At 34.2% G+C, this 21,255-nt stretch overlaps 1 protein-coding gene and 1 pseudogene across 1 annotated transcript in view; one reads left to right on the plus strand and one right to left on the minus strand.

Annotated features, from left to right (window-relative positions):
• The window catches only part of ANKRD26 (ankyrin repeat domain 26), an 82,923-nt gene that overhangs the window by 22,073 nt on the left and 39,595 nt on the right, over positions 1–21,255 (minus strand). The window contains exons 17-25 of the mRNA XM_003786735.3: positions 17,224–17,390; positions 13,635–13,805; positions 11,972–12,005; positions 11,546–11,687; positions 7,714–7,927; positions 4,786–4,969; positions 4,099–4,236; positions 1,980–2,936; positions 211–363 (exon numbers count right to left, since the gene is read on the minus strand). Of these exons, the coding sequence (XP_003786783.1) occupies positions 211–363; positions 1,980–2,936; positions 4,099–4,236; positions 4,786–4,969; positions 7,714–7,927; positions 11,546–11,687; positions 11,972–12,005; positions 13,635–13,805; positions 17,224–17,390 (2,160 nt within the window). The remainder of the gene's footprint in view (positions 1–210; positions 364–1,979; positions 2,937–4,098; positions 4,237–4,785; positions 4,970–7,713; positions 7,928–11,545; positions 11,688–11,971; positions 12,006–13,634; positions 13,806–17,223; positions 17,391–21,255) is intronic.
• LOC111724135 lies at positions 5,347–5,465 on the plus strand (annotated as a pseudogene).

The raw sequence follows: 21,255 nt of genomic DNA on the forward strand, positions 1-21,255 counted from the left end.
GCTTTATAAAGATAACAAAACTGTAATAAAAGTAATGAAAATAAAAAATAAAGTGGTGTATTATAATTAATATTATAAAGATAATAAAATTGTAATAAAAGTAATGAAAATAAAAAATAAAGTGGTGTATTATGATTAATATGCTAAAAGCACTTTATATTATTGCATCAGCTATAGATCAATTGTGGACATGTTAAATTTCATACATACTTGACTTCTGATTTGACCTAATTTCTTCTTTAAATCCTGTGTCTCATCTTCTAAACTAATGCGGTAACGTGATGTAACCTCCAGGGAAGCCTCTGACATAGACTGCTTTTTTAGGGTATCAGCCAGTTCTTGTTGAAGTTGTCTCACAACTACCTGATAAGATAATTTTTTGTTACAGATTTTATAAATCACCTTATTACCAAATGTCAATAATATTTAAATCTAACATTCAAAAAACATTCAAAAACAGCACTATATACATCGATTTACCTTCCTTTCCTCATGTGCACATACTCCTGTTTATAACTCATTTCAGTGAAGGACACAGAAGGTATTATCTTCCTATCAAATTGATATATTCCATTATTTAGACAACAGATTCAGCCCACTATTCATTTGTCTCTTGATGAATTTGCAATGCTTAACAATCTACCAAAGTCTCAAAAAGAAATAGGGATGCTGGTGGTGGGACTGGTGGTGTTGGTAAATTCTATGACACAAAATGTTTTCCCTCTTTTTTATTAGAAGCTCAAATCAACATTAGACTTCTTCATATAGTCAATCATATGCTCAAATGAGTCCTATCTCAGAGTCCTAAGAGTCCTATCTCAGAATAAAAGCAAAATTCTAATGGCCCTACGTGACCTAGCTTCCACCTCCCTCCGGGGCCTCAGCTGCTACAACTCTCTCCCCTACTTGCTCCATTCCCACTATGCATGAATCCTGCTCATTAGACCGAAAACGGAGATGTGATGACAAACTAATAAATCACAGATAGCTACAACTATCTTTGTATTGGACAAAGTTGTATCTAAATGGTAGTCATTGAGCCTTGAAATTATCAGCAAATTATCTGTAAAAAGATTCATGGTAAAGCATAAGTACCAGTGAGAGGATTAAACCAAATATGATTTTGCTAAAATATACCACTTAATTTCCAAATTATGATTTAATAGAAAGGTAGATCACTTTAAAGAATTGAGAGGTCATAAAAATACATAAATTGAGATTGATGGCCAGGCACAGTAGCTCACGCCTATTATCTTAGCACTGTGGGAGGTGAGGTGGGTGGATTGCTTAAGCTCATGAATTCAAGACCAACCTGAGCAAAAAGCAAGATCCCATCTCTACTAAAAATAGAAAAAATGGAGGGAAGAGGATTGCTCGAGCCCAAGAGTTGGAGGTTGCTGTGACCTGTGATAACATTATGGCACTCTACCCAGGGCAAAAACAAAAATACTTTTCAGATTTAAGTCAAATTAACATGAATAAAAGTAAAATAATACCAACTAAAATATATAAAAAGTTACTGAAGGAAAGTATCACAGGATCCAGCAATAGACTTCATCTGGGAAATCTCAAATTAACCATCAAAGTAACCCATTTAATTGAATCTGAATTTCAAAATACTCATTTCAGGTACGAGCACTTCTGTTTATCTGCTTCATCATGGTCTTGAAATGTGCCAACATAAAGACACTAAATATGTTATTTCAGCAGTCTAAGACTAATTGTTAAGATTAGTCTACAGCTCTTCACAATTTGTAATTTAACCTCTCAAAATTTCATAGGTGACACAATGTTTTTACCCAAAGTAAAGCAACTCTCAGCCCTAACTTTCATTTGGTGGAAACAAGGTATGTTTCTAAGCTGATACAGTAGATACATTTATCATCTATTTATTTTTATATTCCACTGACTCAACATTTATTCATAACCATTTTTTCTTTCAGGAAGTTTGAAAACTATTTCTCTTCCTTGATACTTACTTCTCTTTCTGCTTTCTCATTTTCGTATTGATACTGTCTTTCTTTTAAATGATTGCATTCACTGATTAATTCTTTATTTCTTTCTTCTAGCAGAATACTTTGCTTTTCACTTTCAGCTTGAAGTTTTTCCACTATAGCATGAAATTGGTCCTGGATATTAATTACTGTCTTTTCTTTACTATCAGCTTTGTTCTGAGCATCATCCAGTTGCTGTCGAAGCAACATATTTTCACTTTGTAGTTGAGATAATCTCTCCTCTACAGATTCCTGTTTTCCAATGTATTTATTCACTTTACCTTGTTCTTCTTGATACATCTGTTCAATTTCCTTCATTTGACTCTGGGTTTGGCTAAGGTCTCTTTGTACACGTTCTAAAACCAAAGTCTTTTCTCTGAGAGCATCTCTTGTGTGATGGAGATCAATTTCTAGGCTATTGAATTTGCTTTCAGTCTTAGAAAGTTGTTGAGAAAGAATCTCATTGTTATCTTTTAGGTTAGACAAATCAAAATTCATTCTGTCTTGTAATCGAAACCACTCATCTCTTGCTCTCTGGAAGGCAAGTTCTAGGTCTCTTTTTGATGTCTGACTTTGATCACAATCATGTACAGCAGCAGCCAGTCTAGAGCGGTATGATTCAACTTCTGCTTCCAGTCTTTCCTTAATCTGTTTTTCATTCTCCAATTTAGAATTTAGCATTGTATTCTCAGCTGTCAGAACACTGAGCTGTCCATTATGCTGGGATATTGTTTTTGTTAATGTTTCCTCATTCAGTTTTATAGTCCTTTGAAGGTCATCATTCTTTTCTTTCACAATTTCAATGTCCTCAAAATATTTCTTTTCCTTTTCCTGGTTCTGAATTTTTATCGTGTCTATTTCCAGTCTTAGCATGGCAATTTCATCCTGCAACATGTGATTTTTATGCAATGGGTCGTCTTCTTTTTCATGGCCATAAGAAGTCTAAAGAAATCAGAGGAAACTTTTAGCTAGCACTCAGTAAAATGGCATATCATAATTTCCTCTGTAATTAAAGAATAACCTGTATATTAATACAAGTGTTGCAATAAGTGGATATCCAAACAGAAAAACCATTGAATTAAAACATCAAAACCTTATACAGCATAAATTCCCTGGAGTTCAAAAATTTATTTGAAGACAACCACTATAGAATTTTTAAGAATCTCAGAATTGAAAATTCCATTCTCTGAATTACAACAAAACCAAAGGTATAAAAGATTAATAACTTTGACTACATTAAAAAATTTAGTTTACATTCTGCTATTTAACCTACATACTACTGTACAGTAAATGCTTTAATTCTGCTTATATTCTGATGAAAATTTCCCTAAGATCTAAGTTCCTTTTTCCTGAGAATATTCTATAGACATTCTACTTTTCTACTAACATTTTTATAGTCAATTATAAGAATTATATTTATTGAAAATTATATTTATTGATAAATCTGGCATTGTACTAAGAATTTCCATATACTCAATGAACTTATGCAACAGCACAATTTTGAAAAGAAGAGGTTGAAAATAAAAGCATTCTCTAGGATTTACCCCCAAGTCTTCTGATTCTAACTCTCACGCCAAATCATAGTTACTTTTCTGCTGTAAATATATATATATGTATATGTGTGTGTGTGTGTGTGTGTGTGTGTGTGTAAATACAAAAGAAGCCTTTTATTTCAAAACACTACTGGTAAATAAGATAAAATTTAGAGAGCTCTTCTTAGAAAATCGTAAGATTATTTTGTTATGTATAGTAACTTTTGTTCCTTTTCGTAATACTTGAAACAGTAATAAGTGTGAACCGGGGTTTATATTCATACACTGAACTATTTCCCTAGGAACAGAATATCAACAAATTATCACTATGTATATATTATGGCATATCATTATTTTCACAAGCTCTTGGTACTTTACCAAATGGACCAAAAATGCCACCTCTACTTACCACCAACCCCCCAATACATACATATATACATATACGCACATATGTACATGGTTTGAAAATCCTCTATCTGTTCCAAAATGCATACACTTGGACTTTTATACATTGCATATATACACATGCAAATACACAGATATACAGATTTTAAAATGACTAAAGAAAATACCTCAGAATCCATTTTCTTTTGAGACATTTCTATCTCCCTTTGTTTGCAAAGGTGATTGGTCAGAATCCCATCTTGTAATATTCTGGCATTCTGTTCTCGAGAAAGTTGCCTCTGAGTGTCATTTCGCTCTTGTACAACCTAGAGATACATTAACTTTTTGATCTAATAGTATTGGGGGGGAAAAGTCTAAAAGGTTAATCAGAAAAGAACCCTTTTAAAAATCTGTTAAAAAGGAAGTAGCCTATTAAAACACAATTATTTTTATTCCTTAAGAAATTTAACTGTATAAATTAAAGTAAATTCATCAAAAAGCAGAAACAGTCCTTAAATATAGTCAAATGTAGCACTGTGATATAAACTTCTTTATAAAACATTTTATGTTCATTATAATTTTAAAAGTATTTGGTCTATATTTTAACATAAAAAAATCTAAATTAACATTTATATTAGTGATTAAACTCAACTTACTTCCCATTCTTTCACTCAGAAAACAAATACTGAACACCAATTAGATGCCACAATTTATAATAAATAATCTTAGCTATATCATAGTAAATTTTCAAGATAAGATAACATTTTAGGTTTGTTTTAAACTGAAATAATACATACTAAATCAAAGGGATAAGTATAAATAATCTTTATGAAATAAAGTTAGAAATATAAAATTTTTACCAAAGCCTGATTTACCTGGTCCAAATTATTTTTTACAGTCCTCAATTCCATATCTAGTGTTCTGAGAGTGAGTTCAAGTTGTTGTTTCGCTTCAACTTCTTTCCTGTATTGCTCTTCTTTTCTTCTTAACTGTTCTCTATTTTTTTCATACAACATATCAGCATTTTTTCGCTTCTCTTCTTCTTGTTTTAAGGTAAATCTGCAGTTAAATGTACTTTTTAAAAATTTGTTTTGTTAGACAACAAAGCATTCATTTTATGATCTGGTTCTTTCATATATTTATTTTCCTAATAAAATGTTTATGTTTTTGAACATTTTTATTTTTATTTTTTTCAGGGTAACAGAGAGATTTTATTTAGGAAAAACAAAGAGAAAGTTTAGAGCACTTCCAAAAAGAGTTGGAAATGGGTCTCTCTCATGAAGGAGCAGAGGTGACAGAGATAGAGATGAAAAGGTCTGCAGCAGCATAAATATTCTCTGAAACTGGCTGCAAGTCTTTTATTGGCTTCTCCGCATCTCCAGCCAGTACTGCCCCTTTCTATTGGTCACTGATTGTCTTTTTAAAACTGGAAGGGTATCGTTTCTTGGCCTTTTGGCTAAGATCAAATGAAGTATCTGTTCTTATCAGTTTAAAACTGGAAGGAAAAAAAAAAACTGGAAGAGCACAGGCAGGGTGGATAGAGCACAAAACTAACAGAGTAACAGAGAGATTTTATTTAGGAAGAACAAAAAGAAAGTTTAGAACACTCCAAAAGAGAGCTGGAAATGGGTTCCTCTCATGAAGGAGCAAAGGTGAGAAAGACTCGTTCTTAAACATTTTTCCTTCCTACTTCTTAGGTTTTTAATTTCTTACTTCAATCTCCTTCAAAGGACCTAGATACTACAAAAATACTGAAAAAAGAACATTCTGCTAATTCATAAGTTTCTGTTACTAGTAACTCCTGTAAACATGGAAAAGGATAATCCTAGAAATTATTCAGTTAAGTTGAAAAGTACACTTTTTCCCGCATAGTCATAATTATACCTCAATTTGGATATAGTGTTTAGAGTTAACTAGTTAAAAAGAAGATGCCATTTATTGACAAGTTTACAAATTCTCTAGAAATAAATTTTCATCTTCTTTAACTATTTCAGGTATCCCTAAAAATGATTTACAATGTAAGATAGCACCTCCAGATGTCTTTCATACCACACCTATCTGTATATTACTATAATCCAAAACTAGGCTAAGTGTAACACCTGTTACCTCAACTTTCTATGTTTCTTTTTTAGGTATCACTTTCAAATTCTCTTCTTGATTATTATATATTTTATAAGCATTATGAACTCTCTTTTGGAACAAGCCAATATTTAATGAAACAATAAAGAATAATGTGTCTTTTGATATAGAATGCTGAACTTTTACTTGTATGGTAGAGAAAGATGTTGAATAAACTAATCAGTAATCACTTTCTAACTTAATTTTTACTTTATGCATATTAAGAATAAACCTGTATAATATTTTTCTTTTTTTTTTTTAAGACAGAGCCTCACGCTGGGTAGAGTGCCGTGGCATCACAGCTCACAGCAACCTCCAACTCCTAGGCTTAAGCAATTCTCTTGCCTCAGCCTCCCAAGTAGCTGGGATCACAGGCACCGCCACAATGCCCGGCTACTTTTTGATTGTAGTTGTCATTGTTGTTTGGCAGGCCTGGGCTGAATTCAAATCTGCCAGCTCTGGTGTATATGGCTGGCGCCTTAGCCACTTGACTATAGGTGCTGAGCCTATAATTTTTTTTCTAAAAATCATTGTGGCTTCCAAAAAATAGCCATTTCATACTCTATGGGTAGAATTATAAATTATATAAACTTTCTTGAGAATAATTTTAAAATATTAATCAAAGATCTTTTTAAAAGGCCAGGCAGGGTGGCTCATGCCAGTAATCCTAGCACTCTGGGAGGCTGAGGGCAGTGGATTGCTTGAGCTCAGGAGTTTGAGATCAGCCTGAGCTAGAGTAAGACCCTGTCTCTAAAAACAGCCAGGCATTGTAGTGGGTGGCTGTAGTCCCAGTTACTCAGGAGGCTGAGGCAAGACACTCTCTTGAGCCTGAGAGTTTGAGGTGGCTGTGAGCTAAGACACCATGGCACTCTGCCAAGGGGACAAAGTGAAACAGTCACAAAAAATAAAAAAGGTTATTATACTTTAACCAAGTAGTTCTATGCTGAAGAGTTTATTCAGAATAATAATTAGAAATGTAGAGAAACTATTCACAGTAAATAATTAGAAATGTAGAAAAAAATTACATAAAAGATGCTCCTTGCAGCATTAATTATAATACAAAAAAATTTTTAAACCCTAAATTCAATATTAAATAATGAGAATTCCATATAACCATTACAATTATGATTTAAAAGAATATATATGTATTTAATTATTAGAAGTATTCACAGATAAGAATTTGTTACGTTATTTCCTTCCAGGAATTTTATACACCACAAGACTAAGAAGTTTTCTCCCTTGTTAAACCCAAGAAGTTGGCTTGGCACCTGTAGCTCAGCGGTTGGGGTGCCAGCCACATACACCAGGGCTGGAGGACTTGAGCTCAGCCTAGGCCTGCTAAACAACAATGACAACTGCAACAACAATAACAAGTCACTGGGAGTTGTGATGGGCGCCTGTAGTCCCAGCTACTTGGGAGGCTGAGGCAAGAGAAATCGCTTAAGCCCAAGAGTTTGAGCTGCTGTGAGCTGTGATGCTACAGCACTCTACTGAAGGCAACATGAGAATCTATCTCAAAAAAAATAAAACAAAATGAATAAATAAATATCTAAACCAAAGGCCTATACCTTAAAATAAACAAATAAATAAACCCAAGAAATTTAAATCAGCAATTTAAAGTTCTCTTATATATCTTTAGAATAAAGTAGATAGTTAAAACATATTTTAAAACTAGGATATCATACCTCAAACTGCAGAGTTCTTGTTCCAGTTCAACTTTTTGATGCTCTAACTGTGATTTGATTTCTTTTGTTTCAGACAGCTCCTTTTGTATGACGCTAACCTTACTTTCCATTTTCTTAACTTTTACTGTAAGTTGTTCACAGTGATTTTTTTTAAGTTCCATTAATCTTTCACAGGAAAGAAATGCATCCTGGATTTTCAATAGGCTAACAGAATCTGTATCAAAGAGAAAAAAATAAAAATATATATGAGCACTTTCTAGGTAGAAAGGACTGCATATTTTAATATTCACTCATTCACACAGTGAGCAAATATGTATTTAGTGCATACAATGAGGAAGACATTACACTAATCTCTGAAGATAAAAACAAGACTTCTGATCTTGGTTAGAACAAAGACTATATTTCTGTATAATAGCAATAAACAAATTGAATTTTTTTAAATATCACTTATAACTTCATCAAAAACATGAAATATAGGCCAGGCACAGTGGCTCACACCTGTAACCTCAGCACTTTGGGAAGCTAAGGTGAGAGGATTGCTTGAGACCAAGAGTTCAAGACCAGCTTGGCCAAAACAGTGAGATCCATCCCATCCCTCAAAAAAATTTTATAAGAAATTAGCTAGGTGCAGGAGGCTGAGGAGGAAATATCTCTTGTGCCCAGGTATTGGAGGGTGCAGTGAGCTGCAATCACCCACTGCACTCCAGCCTGAGTGACAGAGTGAGATACTATCTCCAAAAACTAATAACAGGGGTCAGGGGCCAGGAGTGGTGGGTTACACCTGTAAATTCTACCACCCTGGGAGGGCAAGGCGAGTGGACTGCCTGAGCTAACAGGTTGTAGACTGGCCTGAACCAGAGTGAGACCCCAACTCTGGCTCAAAAAAAAAAAAGCCATAATAATAATGATAGGCCTTCGCCACCTTCTCCTTCGTGGGAGAAGTTGGCATGAATAGATCCCGAGCTCCAGTAACAGATTTGCGAGCCAGCTGGCCCTTCCCCCAGCACCTCTATCTTGGGGCTGTGATGAACTTTAGGCAATTCTTTGGAGTTATAGCAAGTGGAAAGAAACTTGTAAGTGAAACAGTAAAGAAGAATAAGAAAGGTTCAGCACCTGTGGCTCAAGTGGCTAAGGCACCAGCCACATATACCTAAGGTGGTGGGTTCGAATCCAGCCTGGGCCCACCAAACAACAATGACAGCTCCAACCAAAAAATAGCCAGGCATTGTGGCAGGTGCCTGTGATCCCAGCTACTTGGGAGGCTGAGGCAGGAGACTTGCTTGAGCCCAGGAGTTGGAGGTTGCTGTGAGCTGAAATGCCACAGCACTCTACCCAGGGGGACAGCTTGAGGCTCTGTCTCAAAAAAAAAAAAAAAAAAGAATGAGAAAACAAAGTCTGCTGAAGAAACATTAAAAACAAAGAAAGGAATAAAGGAAATTAAGGTAAATAGTTCTTGTAAACAGGATGTATCCAAGCACTAGCAACTAAACAAAATGATTCAGAATCAGAATCAGAATCAGAGGAGACAACACAGGTAAAAAATTCCAAAAAGTACCAGAAAAACTGCCAAGACTGAAGAGATAAGTACCCCATACTCAGAAGTGGCAGTTCACTTCACGTGCTCCTCCAGGAGAATGGTTTTGGGAAAGATTTCTTTGATGATTGAGTTCCTGCCTGCAGCCTACAGATATGCAGAGACACTCTCACAAAGTAATCTGGAGAGCTAGTCTGGGTTGCAGCTGGAAGCTTGAACACCTATACCTGAGCTAGTCCGGGTTGCAGCTGGAAGCTTGAACGCCTGTACCTGGGCGTTGGGTTCTGTTCTCTGACTGCTTCCTTCATTAACATTATAATCTCTGGTTTAGGTTTGGGCCAGCGAGAACAGATAGTCAGTCTCTTTTATGTTTTTACCCCAAACAAAATCAACTGTGTATGTATTCCTCAGCCTGGGCTCTGAGAACACTCTCACAAGACTAGACATGAAATTCACTTGTGTTTCATATACATCTTATGCACATAGTATGAAGGCAATTTTATATGATACTTTTAACAATTCTGTGCAGGAAACTAAGTTTGTGTACATGAGGTAGAGTGTGGAATTTTCCACATGTGGTATCATGTTGGCACCCAAAAGTTTTAGATTTTGGAGCACTTCAGATTTTGGGTCTCTGGATTAGGGATGCTTATCCTGAACAAAAAAAGCCAAATATAGATGGTCCCCAACTTAAAATAGTTCAAATTATGATTTGACTATAAGATGGATTCACTAGGATATTAAATGGATATGATCCTCATTGTTGATTTGAAGAACATTTGTAGATCAACAGAACACAATAGACATGTCAGATGTAGACCCACATATACACAGCCAACTTATTTTTGATAAAGACACAGTGGCAATGTAGTGGGAACAGACAGCCTTTTCAACATATGGTGCTGGAAAAACTGCATCTCCATATCCAAAAAACCAACTTGAGTCTATATTTTACACCATACACAATAATGAACTCAAAATCACAGATTTAAATAAAAGACCTACAACTATAAAACATACAGAAAAAAGCACAGGAGAAAAATCTTTATGATCTTGTGCTAGACAAAGATTTCTTAGATATGAAGCAAAATCCATAATTAAACAAATCAGACTTCATCAAAATAAAAAAAATGCCCTTCAAAACTGCACATTATTTTAAATTGCACACAAACTTTATGGCCACCCTGTATACTATAAGAGAATTAAAAGTCAACCTACAAACTAAGAAAAAAAAACAATCCCTGTAAAAATTAGAATAAATAAAAGAATACTATATAGAATATATAAAGGATTCTTAAAACTCAATAAATATAAAAATAAAAAGCTAATTTTTTAAATGGCAAGAAATTTGAAAAGGCAGTTTACCACATAAGATGTACAGATGACAGGCACATGGGAAGGTGCTCAGCATTATTAGCTATTAGAGTGATGCACGTTAAAACCAAGATGATACGCACTGCACACACCCATCAGAATGGCTAAACATACAAAATTTAAAAATGACAATACTAAGTGTTTGTGATGATACAGAGCAAGTGGAACTATCATATACCACTGATGGGAATGGAAAATGGTACAAATACTTTGAAAAACAACTTAGCCATTTCTTAGTAAGGAAATGTAAAGGAGCCTAAGGAAACTGCTGTGGGTGATGCATATGTTAACTATTGATTATGGTGGAGGTTTCACATACATCTGGCAAATCTTACACTGTACATTTTACCTCTGTGCAGTTTATCATGTATCAGTTACACTTCACTAAAGCTACTGACTACAGGAACAAACATCTAAGTCAATGGCTGGGACACAGCATGAAGGGTATGAAATGATACAGGATAAAGCTAGAGGACTGAGACCTTTAATCTTATAGCAATGAGAAGTGAGAGCTGGGTTTTAAACAAGGGGGTAACATGATGAGTCCTGAAATTTGTAAAGTATATGATATGGTTGCAGAGTAGACCAGTTTTGGGAGGTGGGGTAGTAGGGAAAACAGTTCTAAGATTACAGTATTCCAGGTGGGAGATAATGGTAACCTGTCTTTACCAGGTAATGATAAAGGCACAGGAGAGAAACAAAGTCAACAAAAAGACTGAGTGTGCCATTCACACTGAGAAAAGTACAGTGGCATTACTCATCATTGGCTGAGAGTACACAATATACAACGGTTCTCATTATATTTTAACATGAAGAATATTTCTAAAATGAACATCTCTATAATACTTTGGTGCTCTGCGGGGCACTGCTAAGCAATATGTGAAGAATACATACAAAGGTCTCAAATTTATGCAATAGTCCTACCTTTACAATCCTTTCCAAGTTGTTCAATAAGCAGCATAATATTCTTATAATTAGAGTAAGGCAACTCACAATCCTCTGAGGCTGTTTCGGATGACCGAGTTAAGTCATCAAGGTCATCCATAGAATATAATTGGTTTTTGACCTATAAAATGAACAACATTGTTTCCAAATGCTCCCAAAACATTTATTGCATATACTAAGTGTATAGAAGTGCTAATTAGCCATCATTTTATATGATCAAAAGCACAGGTATCGATTAAAGGAACTATTTCTTGTTAAAAGGTTGCCTTTATCAGTAGCTTACTGATTGTTTCTTACTCACTTTTTCAAAGTCCATGTCTTTACCAAACAAAATTCTCTAATTTTTCACTTTATCTTTATTTGGTTTTTTAACAGTAATTTTTTGCCAATTTATTTTTACAATACCTCGTTCTTTCCAGTAGATGTTTTCTTTGCAGGCCTAAAAAACAAACAATTCATTTGTTTAATAGTAATAGTAAATATATTAAAAAAAAAAAAAAAGAATATCTAAAACTATTTTTTCACATAAAATCTACAAATTTCTTATATATTTCTCCTATTTACATAGCTTATAGGTAATTATTTTACAGATAACATACATTAATTTTCTCCAGGCCGGGCTCATGCCTATAATCCTAGCACTCTGGGAGGCTGAGGCAGGTGGATAGCTTGAGCTTGTGAGTTTGAGACCAGCCTGAGCAAAGAGCGAGAACCCATCTCTACTAAAAATAGAAAACTGAGGCAAGAGAATTGCTTGAGCCTAAGAGTTGGAGGTTGCTGTAAGCTATAACATGACACTCTATCCAGGGCAACAGCTTGAGACTCTGTCTCAAAAAAATAAATAAATAAAAAATAATTTTATCCAAGGGGATTAAACTATGAACAGAAAGTAACCTTAAGGAACAAAGAAAACATACTACTACTAATATCATAACAAAGAATTAAATTTAGATCAAGCTTTCTGATAGTCAAAGCAAAAGGAAAAAGATATTATTTGCACTGTGATAAAAACAAATATGTCAGATTTTTTTTGTTATTGTCCTTTTCAATAAAGACAGCTTTTAATGGCACTAAAACCTATTTGGAAAATATTACTTATGTCCTTAAATGAGGGAAACCCTTTCTCAATGATGATATTAGTTTTTCAGGACTTATTGTATAATTGTTATGTGTTGTTCTAAGCCAGTGATTCTCAACCTGTGGGTCACAACCCCTTTGGGGGGTCTCCTGCATATCATATATTTACATTACAATTCATAACAGTAGCAAAATTACAGCTATGAAGTAGCAACAAAAATCATTTTATGGTTGGGGTACACCACAACATGAGTAACTGTATTAAAGGGTCGTGGCATTAGGAAGGTTGAGAACCACTGTAATCTAAGCACTCTACATGTGTAAAACTCTTTTTAATCCGCATGATGCTACTATCAAAGATACTGCAATATAGACAATCATTGAGGAATGTTTAAATTCTATTCAGTGTGATCTAAGTGTTCATTATTAAATTACTTTTTAAAAATCTATGATAGTTTATCTTTTTTAAAAATCTATGTATGATAGCTTATCATTTGCATGTTCATTTATATTATAAATTCCATTTCTGAACCAATTCTGAATGAACAAGTCCTTTACCATAAAACTATACAGCAATACATAAGACTATATATGTTCTAGGAACAATTGGCTACTATAAACCTTTTAAAAAACAACATATCAAGCTTTCTAATGCTTACACACACAAACACAATTAAATTTAATAAACATGCTTCTATATTAAAATAAAAAACAAAAGAAAACTCCTTTGAATACTATATTCTTCATAACTCATCACCCATTTCTCATCACCCCTTAAAAATTCTCCTGAGAGTCATCAGTTTATCCACTAGTCAGGGTTCCAGGGCAACCATTTATTGAAACTGCTCCTTGTCAAGGTCACCAGTCCTCATCTTAATCTTTCAACAGCATTGATATACTTGGGTATTCTCTAGCTTTGGCAGATTATTTTGAGAAAAAATAAGCACTCCTAACATTCTTTCATGGGAAAATAAAGAACTTCAAATTTTACCTTCCTTCATCTTCATCTAGCTCACTCGAACTGCTGTCATCATTCACCTGGAGCAGACCACCCATTAGTAAACTGGCCTTCTCAAGCACTGGTGTCATCACAGATTCTTTGGAGGTCCATTTTTCATTATCATTTTTCCTTACTTCCTTCATGTGCAAGGCAGGACCACCACTTTTAAAAAATCCATCAGAAAGCAAATGATTTCTAATAGTTATATTGACAAAGAATAAAAAACCAATTTTTTGTTTGTTTTTTATTTTTTTTTGGTAGAGAACTCCAACACTTCCCCATCTCAATTCACTTATTAATTCAAAATCAGTTATGAAGTACAAATAACGGAAGAAAATGCATATTCCCTGCTTCAAATAGGGTTAAATATACAGTTTTGCTACAGTATTATATATAAGACGAGATCTATGAAAAATTTTATGTAAGTATAAGGAAGGCTTTACAGAAAAGACAAAATGTAAGAGGAACTCCCCAGGCCAGAAAGTTGAAGAAAATCATTCTACTTAGAGAACAGAACATGAGCATCACGATTAGGCATATTGGTGTCTAGATGTTTCCAGGACCTTCAAAGGAAAAATGTAAAATATACAAAAGCAAATCAAGAGAGATGAATGATGCACTAAACTTGAATGCTACACTAAAAGACTGATGCTCACTGCCTATGAACAATGACTCTTAGACATGGGAGTAATAATCAGATTTGTGCTATAAGTTTGTTTTAAAATACAGGTGGCCATAAAGTTTGTGTACAATTTAAAATAGTGTGTAATTTACATAATAGTGTGTAACTTTATGTCCACCCTGTATAGTAATGTTCAATTTATTTATTTTATTTATTTATTTATTTAGAGACAGAGTCTTACTTTATTGCCCTCGGTAGAGTGCCATGCATCATAGCTCACAGTAACCTCTAGCTCTTGGGCTTAGGTGATTCTCTTGCCTCAGCCTCCCAAGTAGCTGTGATTACGGGCGCCCACCACAAGGCTCAGCTATTTTTTTTGTTGCAGTTTGGCCAGGGCAGGTTTGAACCTGCCACCCTCCATATATGGGGCTGGCACCCTACTCACTGAGTCAAATGCACCACCCAATAATCTTTAATTTAAATGAGGTTTTTAAAATAGCATGAGGTGGCTCAGCACCTGTGGCTCAAGCTGCTAAGGCTCCAAGCCACATACACCTGAGCTGGTGGGTTCCAATCCAGCTCCGGCCCACCAAACAATGATGGCAACCAAAAGAAAACATAGCCGGGCATTGTGGCAGGTGCCTGTCGTACCCACTACTTGGGAAGCGGAGGCAGGAGAATCACTTGAGCCCAGGAGTTGGAGGTTGCTGTGAGCTGTGATACCACAGCACTCTACCCAGGGCAACAGCTTGAGGCTCTGTCTCAAAAATAACATAAATAAAATAAAATGGCATGAGGCACATATTATAAATAAAATTGTTTACCTTTGTAGAAGTAAAAGCTCAAGCGATTCTCCCTCCTCAGCCTCCCACAGTGCTGGGATTACAGACGTGAGCCACTATGCCCGGCAGGAGGCAACTTTTAAACAGGAAAAAATCTGGGCAAAGTTGCTTCAAACTTCAGAAAGGACTATCTGTAGCCCTGGTAACAATGTGCCACCCCAAACCAGCTATAAATCCAAGCAATCAATGACCACCGGCCTCACTCATCAACTCATCAATGTCAACCACTTACTTCTGAAAGACAGCCAATCAGAGACAAATTCACTCCAATAAACACGCCTGGGAGTAAGCAATCATTACCATTCAAGAACATTCACCAACCACACTGCTACAGATGATTCCAACCCACCTCTCCCTCTGAAAGTCTGATAAAAACTTCACTCTTCTCAAACCCATGTAAGACCAGCAGCTGCTCTATCACAAGAGACTATACATGACCTGCTCTTACTATAGAAACAAGACATTCCAACTGTCTTTTTATTTCAGATATTAAAGGCTCTCTCCTTTCAAAAGAATTTAAGTCCATTCAATTTACCATCCTTATATTGCATTTTTACTAGTAAAATACAAATGAAGTTTAAAATTCCTTTGATCCATAATTAAAACTATCATAATTACCAGTGTACGAATAAATAATGAGTAATCATAATATTGGGCCTTTCTCTCTAGATGGAAAAAACATTAATATGGAAAATATAGGTTATAGGGAAAATATAGATTATTAGAAAGAGCCAATAGAATCCAAGGTCTCACTATTGCTCAGGCTGGTCTCAAACTCCTGAGCTCAAGCAATCCACCCACCCCAGCATCCCAGAGTACAATACATTGGAAATATTCAGATTAATTTGAGGGTATAACATTTAATCACTGAAGTATTGAGAATAAAAACCAAAAATTTAATAACTAGCAATTCTGTCGGTAACAAGGTAGAGTATCATGGCAGCACTAGCTTCCTTTTCCAACTCAATATATATTTCAAGAATTATAACAAAATTGGCTTAAGATATGTCATCAAACTAAATGCTTGAAATATACTTTGCGAAAAAATCAGTATACTACAGATCTATCCTTATTTTTTAAGTGGCTGCATAACACATTATGTTACAGATATGACAATTTAACTACTTTCTTATTGATGAGTATTTGGGCTATCACCAACTTTATGACATAACAATGCTATACCAAATATTCTTAACATACATATACATGTAACATCATATTTACATAAGTATCCTTAACATACATGTATTACATATCCTTAACATAATGTTATATATACAGTAGAACCTCCATAGTTGACCACCTTCTTAAGTTGACCTAATTTTCATAGACCATGTATATACCACATAAACAAATCAGTAGAGTAGGCCTAGTTTCTTATGTTGACCACCTCCGTATGTTGGCTAGTTTGTTACAGTCCTTTGGGTGATCAACTTCCAGAGGTTTAACTGCATTTTATATATTTAGAGGGTGCCAAAAAAATGTATATACATTTTAAGAAACAAAAAAACTGTATTAAATTTGCAACACTCAAGTCACATTTGACTTCTGCAATTATTAGATGTGCTCAATGTGATTTATACTCATCTTTTGTTAACAGTACATATTGTGTATTATAATTTTAATACTATTTTTCCTTTTTTAAAGTGTGTATACATTTTTTTGGTATCCTCTGTATAGATATCCCTATTATGTTATATACATGTATAATATATAATTAATGTCCTTAACATGTGTGTTAATATAAGTTGTGCTTTCCAGTAGGACCTAGTCCCAGAAGTGAAGCTAATAAAAAGAATGATATATTTGAAATTTTGATACATGCTACTTACTAAATAACCCTTCAATAAGGACTTATCAATTTCATTCACCAGCAGAGAATACAAGAATGCCTTTCCCATTTCCACACTGATTATTATTTTTATAGTAAAATATCAGTCTGATTGGAAAAAATGTTATCTTGTTGTTAACTTGCACTTGTCTGATTACTAGGCAAGGCTGAATATCTCTAGTAAAAGAGATATAGAATTTGTTAATCATGAATATTAACCCAAATTAGAATTAGTTTTATGCTACAATAACAATTTTCTACTGCTAAATATTGTTATGGTCTTACCTATCACACTTTTCTTTCTCCTTCCTAGTAAATTGCTGATTATCAATGTTTCCAGTCTTTCTTTGTTGAATTAATCCACCATCATCACTATCAGCAGCAGCACCATCATACAGGTTTTCTGACACCTGCATTTCTTTACCTTTGTGCTTCTTCCTTTCTTCTTCAACCTTTAATGAAAGTTTGATATGAAGGATAATTGTTACTACCTTATTCAACAAACAGAACTCTTTTCTTTTGGTTGAATTTAACACCTGACTCAGTTTAATTGCCATGATTTTAGTGCCACGCTCATCATTATATATAATCATATCATAGTTAGATGATATAATTATTATAATTTTATCATTGAAATTTTTGCAAATTCTGTTTCATTTAGGTTTGAGTGAAACAGAATTTTCCAAAATTTCCAAAAGGATTCTTATTGATATTGTGCTTTTATTCCCATCCACTCTTCAGTAACTCATTTGAATTTTCATACTGTTTGGCAGAACCAGAAAAAGACACAAAATGTGTCATCTTCTGTCTTTACCTCCTGGACTTTACATTAACAGCCAGATTTAGAGGATGTGACATTGTCAGACTTGGTGTTTCTGCACTAAGGTATTCTTTTCCCTACTGCTTTCTATCATTCGTCTTTCATTTGGATCTTGGGATATCAAAATAGAAGGTGCTCACTGAAGCTGTAACACAAGAAGCAAAGCGAAACTGCTGAGTTGCTATGCTGGTATAGAATTCTGGAAAATGAGATGCTCCCAAATTTCACATTCAGTAAGCATACAATTATATAGCTGGAGGATATTCAGCATAAGTAATTATCTACTTTAGCCCTGCTGTATACTGATAATAGGAGTAAAATCAAAAAAGATTAAATGATTCTTCCATAGCTCCTGAAGTGTATTAGCTAACATTTATAGTACCAAAGAGATGATACAATTCCATAATGCTGAGCCAGATAAATTACCAGATAAGTTCATCAAATTAATCAGATAAATTAAAAGTGTGACTCTGGCAAATACATTGTATGCCTCAGCAATGCAATGGGAAACCTCACCTGCTTTTATTTTTTTAATTTTTAATTATTCTGGGTATGTTACAGTTGTGTGTGTATGTGTGTGTGTGTGTGTGTATGATACACGTGACGTTTTGATACAGGTATACAATGTGAATTAATTAAATCAGGGTAATTGGGGTATCCATCAACTCAGGTTATTTATCATTTTTTTGTGTTAGGAACATTCCAATTCCATTCTTTTAGTTATATGAAAGTATGCCCTAACTTATTACTGATTATAGTCATTTGGTTGTGCTACCAAATATTGCTCATTCTGTCTATTCAACTATATTTTTGTATTCACTACTCATTCCCACTTTATCCACAGCCTTCCTGCAAACCTTTTGAAGAAGAATATCCCTAGATTTTTGTCTATCTTTAAAACTCAATATATTGACTGCAGCTTTCTATTTTGGAGTCAAAACTTAAAATTTTTGCCTAAGAATTTATGCTACTTATGGAGTAAAATCATGCATGCCAAAATCTACCTTCCTTCATTAAATAATAACATAAAGAAGATCTTATTCAACAGCAACATTTGAGAGTAATGATTACAAAAAATACGTGCTTTTTAAATAGCTAGGCACCATCATGCCTGGCTAACTACTTTTTTTTTATCTTTTGTGGTGACAGGGTATCCCTGTTTTGTTCAAGTAGTCTCAAACTCCTGTCCACCGGGGCCTCCAAAAGTTCTGGGATTGTAAAGCAATCCAATATGCCCAGCCAGATTTTCATTTTTAAAAATGAAAATATAGAACTGATTTAAAAGAGCACTACATGGGCAGCACCTGTGGCTCAATGGAGTAGGGCACTGGCCCCATACATCAGAAGTGGTGGATTCAAAAACCCAGCACCAGCCAAAAACTGCACAAAAAAAAAAAAAAGAGTATTACATTTAAAAGTGGAAGTGTATGTATTTGTTGTCAAAAATATCTAAGAGGTCATGGTAGAGTTATAAGTTCCAGCAGTTTGAGATAAACAGATAAACCTGCACACATAAAAGCACAATATACAGATTCCTTTAGCTGGGAATATTTCTTGCAAACCTCAAAGCTAGATACAGTTTTATATCTCTTCTTAGTCACCACTTCCTTCCTATTGTATTCCCACTTTATTGTTTAAATAAATGAAATTCATCTTTAAGTAAATGGGGAGGAGAAAAACCCTATAGCTCATTGCCTTCTCTTTTAGCAATTACCTTTATGCTTAACCTAGTTCTGAAGGCCATATAGCATATGGCTATTTTCTCAGCTCACAGGACAGTTAGAAGACTGATTGAGATACGTGGGTTGATTATGGAACAAATATTCCAAGAATATTTTCCTGAACTACTTACTATCAGACTGCAGAAATAATCTACTTCTATATACAATTATGTATTTATATAACCTCATTCTACACAAGAGTTTTTCATAAGTAAAAAATCAGACTTAGTCAGAAAAGGGATACAAAGAAAAACAAAGAGTAGCAGCAAGTAAACCTCTACCTCTTTTTGAAGTTGAAATTTTTCTTTCTCCAAAGCCAGGAACTCTACTTTTAACATGCCTATCTCATTCTTAAACCTTTGCATATCTTGCTGCAATTCTTCTTTTAGATCTATTTTTGATGTTCTGTAGCTATGTGGAGGGGAAGAACTCACATTTTCTAATTCAGGTTTCATGCTTTCACACTGATTAGCACTGCAATTATCATATAATGACTTCTGTAACACGTCTTGTATTGACTTTGTTTTCTTAGAAGTATCTGTTACAACAGAAATACTGTGCCATTTTTTTTTATTCAAAAGCTTCATTTCTTTGGAAGGGGTAAGCCAGAAATCAAAAAGACTTTTTGAATCATTATACTGAGGTATATGTCCAATGTCTAATTTCCAATTAGTGGTATTTTGGTTCATACTTTCTGTCATTTGCATTTCAAATTCTTGGTCTTCTTCCATTTCATCTGCAACTACTTCTGGGTTCCTTACATTTTTAGTTTCTGTATCACTGTAAAAATTTTCACTTGTGTTAAAAACATGTTCAGTGTCTGGTTTGTTAATATTTCCACTGTCAAATTTACTTTCATTTAAATAAAGCTTAGATGATGACTGGCAGGGGTATTCCAGGCACTCAGAGTATGAAGAAGATGGAAAGCCATTTTTGAAACTAGATTCTTTCGGTTCCGGAAATGCCTGAAACACCACACACATGGTAGTATCTTTTCCCTCAAAATCAAGTATATTATTTGTCAAATTAGAGGGCATTTCCTTTAAGTTTGCGCCTCCCTTAGATTTATGCAGTGGCTTTTCCTCAGGAGAAGCAGAAATTTTATATTTTTCGCAATTTTCACCACTCTTTGGCTTTAATTCATTTGTGATGAGTTTCAATTTATTTTTCCACTCTAACTTGCCTTGTTTGATCCACATTTCCTCATCCTTTTGCACACAAAGAAGTCTTGAATGTGCAGATATATTCTCTCTATCACAATTCTTATTCATTTCTGATTCTTGAGACATTTTTTGCAGATGTAAATGTGGAACATTAGTTTGCTTGTTTTGTTTCTCAGATGTCTTTTCTGTCGGGGTGTATGTTTTTAAAATAACTTTATCCTTAAGTAATCAAGTATGGACAAAGAAAAATTAGAAAATAATTAAAAATTAACTGTTAAACTTCTTAATCTATGTTTAGCTACCTCGAGTTCACTGGATTGAAACTAAGAAGTAAAAATAATTTGCTTTATCCTAAAATAGGAAAAAAACATGAACCAGAAAGCTTAACTTTACCATTATTTGTTTAGACTAAACTTGATTCATTTTGTGTTAAAATTACACCAAAAATGAATTAGCAGATGATCTGTTAGTATATATAGTATAATAGAGGCATCCTCCTTTTAAAAGATTTTACCTTACAATACTTTAAATAGTGAGCTACTACAGGGCACTTCAGAACTGTTTCTAAAGCCTAACTGAGAGTGGGTAAATTTTATATTATTATGGGACAGAA

Source organism: Otolemur garnettii, unplaced genomic scaffold (genome assembly GCF_000181295.1).
Source record: "Otolemur garnettii isolate 467f Iridium unplaced genomic scaffold, OtoGar3 scaffold00019, whole genome shotgun sequence".
Classification (NCBI taxonomy): Eukaryota; Metazoa; Chordata; class Mammalia; order Primates; family Galagidae; genus Otolemur; species Otolemur garnettii.